General features: G+C 37.5%; 1 protein-coding gene across 2 annotated transcripts in view; it reads right to left on the bottom strand.

Annotated features, from left to right (window-relative positions):
- ticrr (TopBP1-interacting, checkpoint, and replication regulator) overlaps positions 1–11,584 on the bottom strand; it is a 39,757-nt gene that overhangs the window by 22,965 nt on the left and 5,208 nt on the right. The window contains exons 3-11 of one of the 2 annotated variants that reach the window (XM_073033244.1): positions 11,328–11,560; positions 10,870–11,110; positions 8,115–8,247; positions 7,884–8,020; positions 7,179–7,382; positions 6,476–6,627; positions 3,230–3,330; positions 2,704–2,797; positions 974–1,056 (exon numbers count right to left, since the gene is read on the bottom strand). In XM_073033244.1, coding sequence (XP_072889345.1) covers positions 974–1,056; positions 2,704–2,797; positions 3,230–3,330; positions 6,476–6,627; positions 7,179–7,382; positions 7,884–8,020; positions 8,115–8,247; positions 10,870–11,110; positions 11,328–11,560 — 1,378 coding nt within the window. The remainder of the gene's footprint in view (positions 1–973; positions 1,057–2,703; positions 2,798–3,229; positions 3,331–6,475; positions 6,628–7,178; positions 7,383–7,883; positions 8,021–8,114; positions 8,248–10,869; positions 11,111–11,327; positions 11,561–11,584) is intronic. The other variant, XM_073033245.1, reaches the window with a different exon arrangement.

Raw genomic sequence — 11,584 nt, 5'->3', positions numbered from 1 at the left:
ATTACACAGATATGACCATAATATATACATTATTTTTATTTTAAATGTGACATCTCAGAATTTCTCAGATGTTATTTGAGGTTTGAGAGTGAATTAATGAATTCCACAAATTCAATATTAGTTTTTAAACCACCAGTAAATTACACAGATATGACCATAATATATACATTATTTTTATTTTAAATGTGACATCTCAGAATTTCTCAGATGTTATTTGAGGTTTGAGAGTGAATTAATGAACTTTGAGGAAATGAGGAAACTCAGCAATAATTTTTCAGATTCAGAAAATTATGCCTATTTTTCCACATTAACTATTCAAGTCACAATGAACAAAGGATGAAGAGAGTAAGCAATAGACAATAGGTCTTTGCCACACGATACTATATGAAACTCACTATTGACCCAGTGGAAAAATGATAAATTAACTAAATCTTACACAGCAGTAACAAATTTGGAAACTATACCAGGCAATTTAAAATGTTACTTAAAGTTGGGGAACTTTCCAAAGGGTATTTGCCTTTCAATAGTCCTGAGTCATCCAGCATGAAAAGCCCACCAAATCCATTATCAAACACCCATTTATACTTTTCAATGCTACAATATTTCTCAAGATGATAAAGAGAAAACACTCAATTCATGAATCAGTAACTTTTGTAAATTCTTACTCTCATATTCTTGCACAAACTGATTAACTTAAAAACAGCTTAAATTTTTTGTGAAACTAACTTTACTGCTACCAGCCCATTGGGTAAAAGCCCAACCAGCAAAGTTTAGAGCCACAGAAATGATAAAATCTTATATTAAGCTTCACTTTCAAGTTGATTTGAGAGTGAAGTTATAAAATACCAATATCAGTCTTTGTTCATCAATACTCGTACAATTAACCCTGAACTGCAAAGTACAGGTGTGTGAATGAGGAGAGAAATTAAAATAAAAACATAATGCCATATGTAATTAATTGTTTTTAGCTTACGTATTTAAAATCTCCTCCTCCAGAAATGTCGTGAGGAATGTGGTATCTTTTGTTAAAGAAATAATGCGCAGGAGATTTGTCATCTGTAACCAACATAAAGTTTGGTTTAAAATAAAAATTAATCTTTCATAATGTTATCATGAAAATACACTGGTCACCAAATTGCAGTTTATGATCAGTTGCTACATGAATGGCACTGGGAACATAAACACTAATATTACATCTAGAACCTCTACTCTCAGAATAAAGTGGATTCTGGTTAATTGGGCAATTGGTTAGCTGGGGCAATTGCTCATTTGGGACAACTCCTAAAGACAAAGTCTAATCAAGAAAGTAGCTGGGATTCCCTTCATTTATTTGGGACACCCTGCCACTTAATTGGGAGATGAAATCTTGCTGAACAATTTCTAAATAGCATCACTTGCCATGTTGTGTTCAAAAAGTGATTTTTGCAAGAAGTAAGCAATTCAACACTGTTGCTCACTGTGGTTTTAAACATTCAAGCATTGGAGATGCCAGGAGAAGCTATGAGTGAAAATGAAATTACCTCACTACTTCAGCGTTAGGGATGAAGAAATTGGACATTTTAATAATCATCTTGAATATCACAATGAAAACAAAGACTTGGAGGATTCAATCGTCAAAAGCATTATAGGAAGGCAGTCAATTATCTGCGCTGATCTTGTTCATTTACAATCAAAAAAATATGGCAGCATAAACTGGATGAATTCCTTCATCAATAACAATTAGGAAGCAATACACCGTTTAATAATTCTGTGGTATTGGTAGTGTTCCAATTTGTTCTGCACTTCATTTAAAGACCCATTTAAACAGTAGTTATTTTGCTAACATTGTAACTATTTCCATGTAACTTTGACTAACTGGGGCAGCCGCTTAATTGGGTCAAAACATATTGGTTTTGTGCCTAGATTAACCAGAATCCACTGTATTTAAAGTAAGTGAAGAGTTGAACAAATGCTCAGATTTCTCGTGTACATACATAAGCTTGCTTCAAACCGTCATGGATTCTTCAGCTAACTATACTTATGTGGCTTCAAATCCATGTGATAGAAGATTGCCTCCAAAAACTGCTCCAGTATCATTGGGGATTCAGGACACCACACCAGGAATGCATGTTAAAATATACAACTGCTTTGACATGAATTTTTCTATTTCATTCCACATCTCAATAGTTGGTGTTAAAAGTTCAATACAAAAAAAAATCTTCTGACGAGGTAAAACTCATGCATTAAATATCACTCTAACAGCCATTGCTCCAATGCAATTAATTCCTGTTATTTTTGTTTTCATGTAAATCAAGAGGTTTTGTCCCACATCACAATTTTCTTCCAGTTACCTTATGACAGTTTGTAATGCAATAAAAATATTCCAAAACAAATATTTCATCCTTCAGAAATGACTGTTGAACATGACTGTTGAACAGAAATATTGAACATATTCACTTTTGCTTAAAATGGTATGGCACTGAATATAAATGGTGTTCATTGGGGAAAGTGCTATAGCTTCTATTGCTTCTCATGACAGATAATGGGAGATTTTCAATTAATGTCTACCATCAACAATTCTTGAAGTGAAATTGCTGATTTGGCTTCATACAAATAGCTGCTTCAAAAAAAAATACAAACAGCATTAAAAACAGTAAATTCATGACACTTATCCTGTCCTTTATGCCAGATACAAACTTAAACTTGCTGTAACACTATACTCACTTCTTCCACTAGCTGTTCCAACTGCTCACCGTCACTTTGTAGTGATGGAAACTGCTGGCACATCTCCAACCGCAGCAGGACCTGAAGTTGGCAGCTGCAAAAAGAATCATAATCATTTACAAAAAGGACAATTTTTCAAAAATAATAAAACACGATTGAAGTTATAATAATAATTTCCAATCCAAGGCTTATCACCAAAGAAAATTTGAGATGTTGAAAGAGGATATTTGACACTGGTTAAGAAAAATACCCAAACCAGATTCAAAAGCAAGTTCGAAGTCTGTTACCGTTTCCCCAACTCCTCCTACACACCTTGTAGTGTTTAAACTTGGAAAGTGTATTTAAAATAAAACAAGGGGCAGTTTGAATGAAACAGACAAATTATTAAAGTGCTGGATTGCACAGTTTTACATTGTAAACAATTCTATACAATTTCACTAGAAACTACCCGACAAAATGCATTTTCTTTAAAAAAAATGGCTAGCCAGTATGACCATTAATTTTCAAATTATGTCATTTTACTCACTCTCTGACTTTAAATTCCTTATCTTCCTGGTTTCCATAGTGCTGTCGAATTGATTTACTGCTTTTCAGTAGCTGTGTCCGGATCAGATTTATGCTTGATGCCTTTAAAAGCAATAATAATATTATATGAAAAGAGTTTGCAGAAAGACGAGGGTTGAAATTGTGAAACTTAGAAAAGTGGTAAATTTGCAGTTGATGGAGGTTTGAGTTTTCAAACTACAGGGAGAAGCAAAACTCAATGAATGGAAGGAATGGTTTGGAGTTGGCAATGAACTCAGTTTGAAGTGAGAAATTCATTACATTCATAGTTACATTGTAGCTTAAGTGAGAGAAACTAGACAATAGGGACATCACAGATTTAATGCTTCATACAAGATTTCCATCACCCTTCACCAAATCACATCTATATTGTCCCTATTCCTTTTTCCTTCACCAGGTCTTTCGGTACCCCTTATATACATCAACACTCAGATACTTGCATTAGCAAATTTCACATTTTAACTACTCAGGATTAAACATTGTTCAGCTGAATATCCTGATTTCTCAGTAGTCATGTTTATACCCTATATTGTCATAGTCGAGCAGAAAAATCTTATTCATGATTAGCTTACAAAATCATTTTAAGAATTTAAATACTTTTATCAGAGAATTGTTATTTTTTTCCTAGACAAAAAGACCCAAAATAATCTCTATCTTCCTTGATAAACAATCTTTCAATTCTGATGACATTAAGTGCTCATTGCATCTTCTGCGGTTTATATGAGAAGCAATACTTAAACGTGACAAATCAAATGCCTGCTAAGTCTACCATTTCATTAAACCACACATTTCTATCCATTTTTTTTAAATTAGAAAGTGCAACATTGCTAATTCTAGTTAGTTGTGCATAACAATGGGGTAGCGCGTGTGGCCTCCGTCGGTCATGGTCAACCATGGGTACTGCACCTCTGGTAGTCACTGGTTTGTTGAGCAGCGTCAACTGTGGCCGCCAAGGCCGATCCTAGAACGGTAGGCCCTGCCACAGTTGCTTCATGTGTAGGGCGTCGTGGAATTGTCCACTGTCCTCTCCAGGATCACTCTTTCACCTTGCTCTAGGTGTTGCTGAAGAGTACCTCATCATTTGTTGCAGTCATCTGCTGTATCCTTCTTGCACTGTGTTGATTTTTAAGGCTTTCATGTCACGCTTGCAGAGGTCCTTGAAGCGAAGTTGGGGTCTACCAACGTTCCTCTTGCCTGTTGCTAGTTCTCCATAGAGGGTGTTCTTTGACAGTCTATCATCTTTCATACAATGGACATGGCCCAGCCAGCACAGTCTGTGTTGTCTTAAAAGCGTGAACTTTGTGGGAAGTCCAGCATGGGCGAGGCCCTCAGAGTTTGGGACTTCGTCCCTCCAGGTGATGCTGAGGATGCGGCGAAGGCTGCACAGGTGAAAACTATTGAGTTTCCTCTCCTGTTTGGAGTAGATGGTCCAAGTCTCGCTACCATACCGGAGGGTGCTGATAACGCATGCATTGTACAAGGCAGTCTTGGTCTTTGTAGCAAGTTTCGGATTCTCCCAAACCTGCAAGGAGAGACGAGCAAGGATCGATGTTGCTTTGCCAATACACCAATTGATTTCAGCATCAAGGGAGAGTGTCGCTAATGGTTGACCCCCAAGTATGTGAACTCGTGGACCACCTCTAGATCATAATTTTCGACGGTAATGACTGGTGTCTCCACTACGTTCTGGGCAAGGACATTTGTTTTCTTTAGGCTGATGGTAAGCCTGAAGTCCTTGCATGCCTTAGAGAAGCGGTCCATGACAGTTCGTAGTTGCTGTTTGGTGTGCGAGGTTATAGCAGCGTCATCGGCAAAGAGCATGTCACGTATTAAGATTTTTTGCACCTTTGTTCTTGCTCTCAGGCACGCAGGGTTGAACAGCCACCCATCAGGCCTGGTGTGCATGTAGATGCCTTCTGTCGATGTCCCAAACACGTGCTTCAATAGCATAGAGAAGATGCCACCAAATAATGTTGGGGCCAACACGCATCCTTGTTTGACTCCACTACGAATAGCGAAGGGTTCTGATGAGCTGCCATCATACTGAACAGTAGCCCTCATGTCATCATGGAATGACTTGATGATACTTCGGAGTTACGGGGGACAGCCGATCTTGAGGAGAACCTGAAAGAGCCCATCCCTGCTGACAAGGTCGAATGCCTTGGTCAAATTGATGAAAGCGACATTGTTGTTTCTGGGTTTCTGTTGTTCCCTGCACTTCTCCTGGAGTTGATGGAGTGAGAAAATCATGTCAACAGTTGACCCCCTTGCGCAAAAATCACATTGGGACTTAGGGCAGACTCGTTCTGCCAGAGTTTGTAGTCGTGCCAGAGCTACACGAGCAAAGACTTTGCTGACAATACTCAGGAGGGAGATACCCCTGTAGTTGTTACAGTCGCTCCTATCACCCTTGTTCTTGTACAAAGTAACAATTTTGGAGTCGCACATATCCTGTGGTACGTCTCCTTCCTTCCAGCACTGACAGAGGACCTTGTATAAAGGTTGGAGGAGTGAGCTCTTGCAGTGTTTGATCAGATCTGGAGGAATCCCATCACTGCCAGGAGCTTTCCCTGGGGCCAGACTGTCAATTGCCCTGTTGAGGTCCTCAATGGTTGGTACAGAGTTGAGTTCATCCATGACTGCTAGACAATCAATGGCAACAATGGCTGAGCTAATAACAACATTTTCCCCTCGAGTAGAGCTCAGAGTAGAACACGCTGCATCTGCTTGCTTTTATCAGTGATTATTTCACTGCTGATGACTACAGGGGGTGCTGTCTTGTTCTGCAATGGGCCAAGGACCTTCTTGATACCATCATACATCAATCTGATGTTGCCCGGTGAATACAGTACATGTACTTTGATAATAAACATATTTAAATTCTACAAGTCACTTAGTGATTCCAATTCACATGGTTTAAAGATCAATGTTCCAGACCTCATGATCTCTTCACATTCCTACCAAAATGAATAGCCCCTCAGCACTAATGCTCGTGAAACACTACTTCCATTCTTTCAGAAGCTAATGAAGCATATTTCAATTTGCATAACAATTTCTAAGACGTAGCAACAGAATAAGCAAGATAAACAATGTAATACTGTGCTATACCAAAAAGATGACAAAAGTACTCAAATCATGAAATGACACAATGGTACATTTAAAGCACATCTTTACTTCAGAGTAATTTATCAAATTAAAGATGGAATACCTCAAGATCTTCAGCATTACCAGATTCTAGATACATCTTAATAATAGTGACAGCATTTTTTATGAAATTGAACTGGGACAGTTCTTCTTCCAAAACACATTTCTGGTAAGTCGTTTTCAGGCTAGATACCATCTCCTCACTACTTTTAAAATCTGTAAGAGACAGATATAGAAGTCAATTTAAAAGTTGCAAATCGGTGCCGTGGTAAACAGGGTGTAATAAAACACAAATGTACACTCAAATTGATTTTTTCTAATAATACCCCCCAAATATTAACATAGCATTGTATACTGTTTTAGTCACCATACTACATGTCCTTTTAGTACTGCAAAGCTAAACTAATTCCCAATGATATTTCAGTATTTTTTTAAAGAGACAAATTCCTAGGCAATCAGTCATCACCCTGCAGAATCAGGTTCACTATTCACCGAATGCTATTTCAACCCAGCTTCAAATGAGTGAATAAATAATACAAAATTATTCCATATTCCTTTAATCCAATATTGATCAGTCATAGCGATGATACTTCAACAAATGTAGAAATAATGAGCAACTCTCATGTTTTTACCCTCCAACTAGCAAATCAAGTTTATGCAGGGACCATCTACCTTACCATTTTCAACATTTCAATGATCTGATGAGAAGCCATCTTTGAACTATGTACCATTTATAATTTGGATGTTAGGTCATTACTGAGACCAACCTGCAATATCCTTTCTCGCTTTTTTACTTTTCCGTTTGTCCCCCGAACGTGTTTTGGATTGATCGGTGGATAATCCTCCAGAAGGTGCTTGTGCCCCATCTGTTTGACTTTTCTGAGCTTTCACATTTAGTCGAGCAACATTCAACATCTGGAGAGAGCGACTCATGGATTTCATCTTTTGTCGGATGGGAGTTCGCGGACCACCTTTAATTTATCAAATCGTGTTCAGAGAACCAGAGGAGAAAATGACAGATAATACAGTTTAAGTATAATGAGGCAAAGCCAGATCTGTCACGTTAGGTTTCAAAGTTTTAAAACTTATTCAAAAACAAGAAAATAGACGCTGGAAATCTGAAATAAACACAAAATACTGGAGTTGACAGCATTTGTGGAAGAGGAAAACAAAGGTGGCTATTCAGCCTGATGACTTATTCTAAAGAAAGGTCATCAAATAAAATACCCGTTTTCCTTCCTACAGGTGCTATCTGCACTACCAAGAAAAATTTTTTAGTTAAATTTATTCCTATCCGCAACATTTAGTAATCTGATAAGTTGAATAGCTTGCTGACGTTATGATCACAAAAATATTCATACCATAAAATGGTGAAATAATCAAATAACCCAACCACAATAGTGGGAGTTGAGAGAAGATGCATCATAAGTAAAATTCACAGCAACATATTTTAAGTCGCAGAAAACACTTACATCTTCTTCTTTTATCTTTACGCTCTATATTTGCTCCAGCTTCACCTGCAGATTTCTTCTGGTAAAACTCAGCTAAATGACCAGTTAGAGCAAGTTCAGAGTCTTGATTCTCTTTGTTATCCATGGCTTCAATCGATCTAATAGAAAAACGTTTATAAACATACAAGTTTATTTTTAAGAAGGATTCCACTACTTGCTATTTCAAGAATTGAAGTGATTTTAATAATTTACCTGAATGATTTCATTAGAGTGGAGCTTGCTCCTGATAATTCAGATAATGGAAACCACCCTTCAACAAAGGAAATATTTTGGTGGGAGGTCTCCGACAACTCCAAGTGCACCCAGTCTGGAACAGTAATATCTTCTGGGAGGAAGAAAATTACTTTTAATTTTTTTCCTGCTTTATACCACATGACAAAGCTAGAGCGCCTGAAGCTGAACGCTATGATGAAGAGATGATCATATTACTGAAATACCTAAACAGAGAGCAGATAAATCCAAGCCACAAACTCTATACAAGCACATGATTCAAGTGAGCAGTGACTGCATGGCAATGGTTACTCAGATGAGTAAAAAAATTTCAAAGGAATGCTGAGATTATGAGAACCTTGGGCAAATTTGGCTTTGGGACCAGACTGCAACATCAATGTGCACAGTATATTATGCTTAATCAGTCACAGATGTTTCAATAGTCAACGTTAGCACAATTTGCACTTTGATGCTAGTTTACATAAATTTGAGACAATATGAAAGAAAAATGTTAAACTATCTACTCGGTCTTCTGAATTCATCTTGTAAAGATGGGTAATTATGATTTGATTGGTGTTATAGTAGATGAATTTAGCATTAATATTTCATTTGAAGTAGTTTTTATTCCAGTGACCTCATTTACGTTTTTTTTTTAAAAATAGGGTCACCATACATTTGTTCCCCACCCCTCAACTAGAACTGATTCCAGAGAATAACAATGGCAGATAACCTTGCCAAATATCACTTTTAACATCAAATAGGTATCAAACAAATCTAGACAACACTGTGAACTCTTGATTTCACAATCGATTTTAAACATGAAATGTTAAGTAACAATTTTTTTTTAAATCAGCAAGTAATATAGGAACTAAACAGTTCAACCAAAGTCAATTAGCTTCTATTTTAGTATAATTTGTAAAGATTTAAACTTTCTTGAATTCCTATTCCAGTGACTAAACAAAACAATTACCTCAAATATTACATGCTTTGCTGCATTGCTGTCCAATTACCTACATCCTTGATTTGTAAAATAAATTTGGATTGATTAAGCACCATTGCCTCAAGGGAAACAATTGCAAAGGAGAAAAAAAAATCAAAAATTAGATGACAGATGTCAGAAATTATGCGGCCCAACAGTTAGACCAGTAGTTAAAAAATTCTGCAATTGTCACAATCCATTCAATATATATAGTGAACAAATCATACTAGTATCAGCAATGAATAAAAAACTAAAATGCACAGATCACCTTGACAACGCAAATGGCATACATTGCCATGAACTCAGACCCAGGTTTATTATCACCAATGCACATGGTGAAATTTGCTGTTTTGCAGAAGCGCTACAGTGAGGCACCACCTTTACAAGATGTCCTCCATGGCGGGCAGGGCTGTACTAAAATGGAGTTGGCTGAGTCCATAATGCTCCGCAGCATCTTGATATTCTATGTATTGGAGGATCCCTAAAGGCTGTCAACCAACAGACAATATGCACTCCACTGTACATTTGTAGAAATCTTCAATCTTTGGTGACATACCAAATCTCCGCAACTCTTGAGCCGCTGGCATACGGTCTTCTTTGTGATTGCATCAATGTTTTGGACCCCAGATATGTCCTCTGAGATAATGCTGTTGAGGAAGTTGAAGCTGTTCACCCTTTTCCACCAATGAGGACTGGTGTATGTTCTCCGACTTTCTCTTTCTGAAGTCCACTACTAATTCCGAGTTTGTTGATGCCGAGTGAGAGGTTGTTCGGTGACACCACTCAACCAGCTGATTTTCTCTTATTCCTGTACAACTCCTTCTTGCCATCTGAGATTCTGCCATCAGTGAATTTATAAATGGTTTTTGCCATGCCACACAATCTTGAGTGTAGAAAGTAGAGCAGTGGGCTAAGCTCACATTCTTGATGTGGGCCTGTGTTGATTGTCAGTAAGGAGGATATGTCATTACTGATCTATACTGACTGTGGTCTCCCAACAAGGAAGTTGAGGATTCAGTGCAGGTGAGGTAGAGGCCCAGATCTTGAAGCTTGTTGATTAGCAGTGAGGAGATGATGGCTTTGAATACCATGATGCAATAGATGTACATGCTGCTGTTGTCCAGGGGGCTCCAAAGTGAGTGGAGACTCAATGATCATTAATCTTTAGATCTATTGTGGTAGTAGGCAAATTGTAGCAGGTCCAGGTCCTTGCTCAGGCAGGAGTTACTTTAGGTATGAGTGACCTCGCAAAGAAATTCATCACCATAAATTTTAATTCTACCAAGTCATAGTTGTAGAGGCAGCTCAACCTGTTCCTCTTGGGCTCTTTTGAAGCAGATGGGAACCTCTAACACAGAAGCGAAGGGTTGAAGAAATATTTTGTTTTCTCTTGACCATTATTATATTGCATCAAAAGACATTAATTCTTAACTCTTCTAATGAAATATGCATCTTTAGATTTAAAATGAGATTAAATAACTCATTGCATGGTCACCTCCATTTGTCCTGTAATAAAGATGACAAAGCAGATTCCTGCAGTCAAAACAGTACACAATTAAAGCACTATATACGTAAGCACTGAAGCAAATCAATGCCACATATAATCTTTACCCACAAAATCTACTGCATATCCTCACTCAAGTTTAAAATTCAGAATCTGACTGTTCAAGTTCAGGAATAACAGAATTACATTCTTATTACAGACCACGGGGAACGCAATCATCAAAAATTTGCAATATTATTGCTACTTTTGCTCACCTGAACTTGTCAAACATTCTTCAGGACTGTCAGAAATGAGGCTCAGTGCTTTGTCCACAATGTGTGAGAGTTCAGAGGACATTTCGTGGCTCTCTTCTGTTATGCCTGCCTGCAAGAGAAGCTCCTCAAACTCTGGTGATTGTGCCCGAATTAGTGTGACAATTGCAGTACTATGATGCAAGGGAGACAGTATTCCTGTACATGTGGGCAGGCAATCATTAGTCATCTCTATATCAGCAACCTGTAAAAATAACACCATAATGTTTGTGTTATTAAGTACTTCTTATTAATTTTTCCCAAGGCTACAGCTTTAATATGAATAATGTTATGCAACACAATGCAGGATAAAAAAAACGCTACAAATAGTAAACACCAAGTATATTTCCTGTGATATCATTCCAACATGACAGTGATACACAGACGTTAACAAATCTTTCTTACCAAAACAAAATACCCACCATGTGCAATTCACTGTAAGCCATTTTCTGCAGAAGTCGTTGAAGGAGACTGCTATCTTTAGTTTCTTTCTGTTCACGTTGCTGTAAGACCCAAGAATGTGTAGACAAGTCACCTCTTTTTGGATTCCAATTCTTCATAACTCCTTTCACAATAATATTCACTGAATCGGTCAGATATTCCTGAGTACAGGAAATTGGTTCCAAAGTGATAGGACAGCAAATCTTCTGCCCTCCTGTTCACAAACAGACATTTTTAC

The sequence above is a fragment of the Hemitrygon akajei genome, chromosome 30 (genome assembly GCF_048418815.1).
Source record: "Hemitrygon akajei chromosome 30, sHemAka1.3, whole genome shotgun sequence".
Lineage (NCBI taxonomy): Eukaryota > Metazoa > Chordata > Chondrichthyes > Myliobatiformes > Dasyatidae > Hemitrygon > Hemitrygon akajei.
Note: the sequence above shows the minus strand (reverse complement) of the source record. Positions and strands in the feature narration are given on the sequence as shown.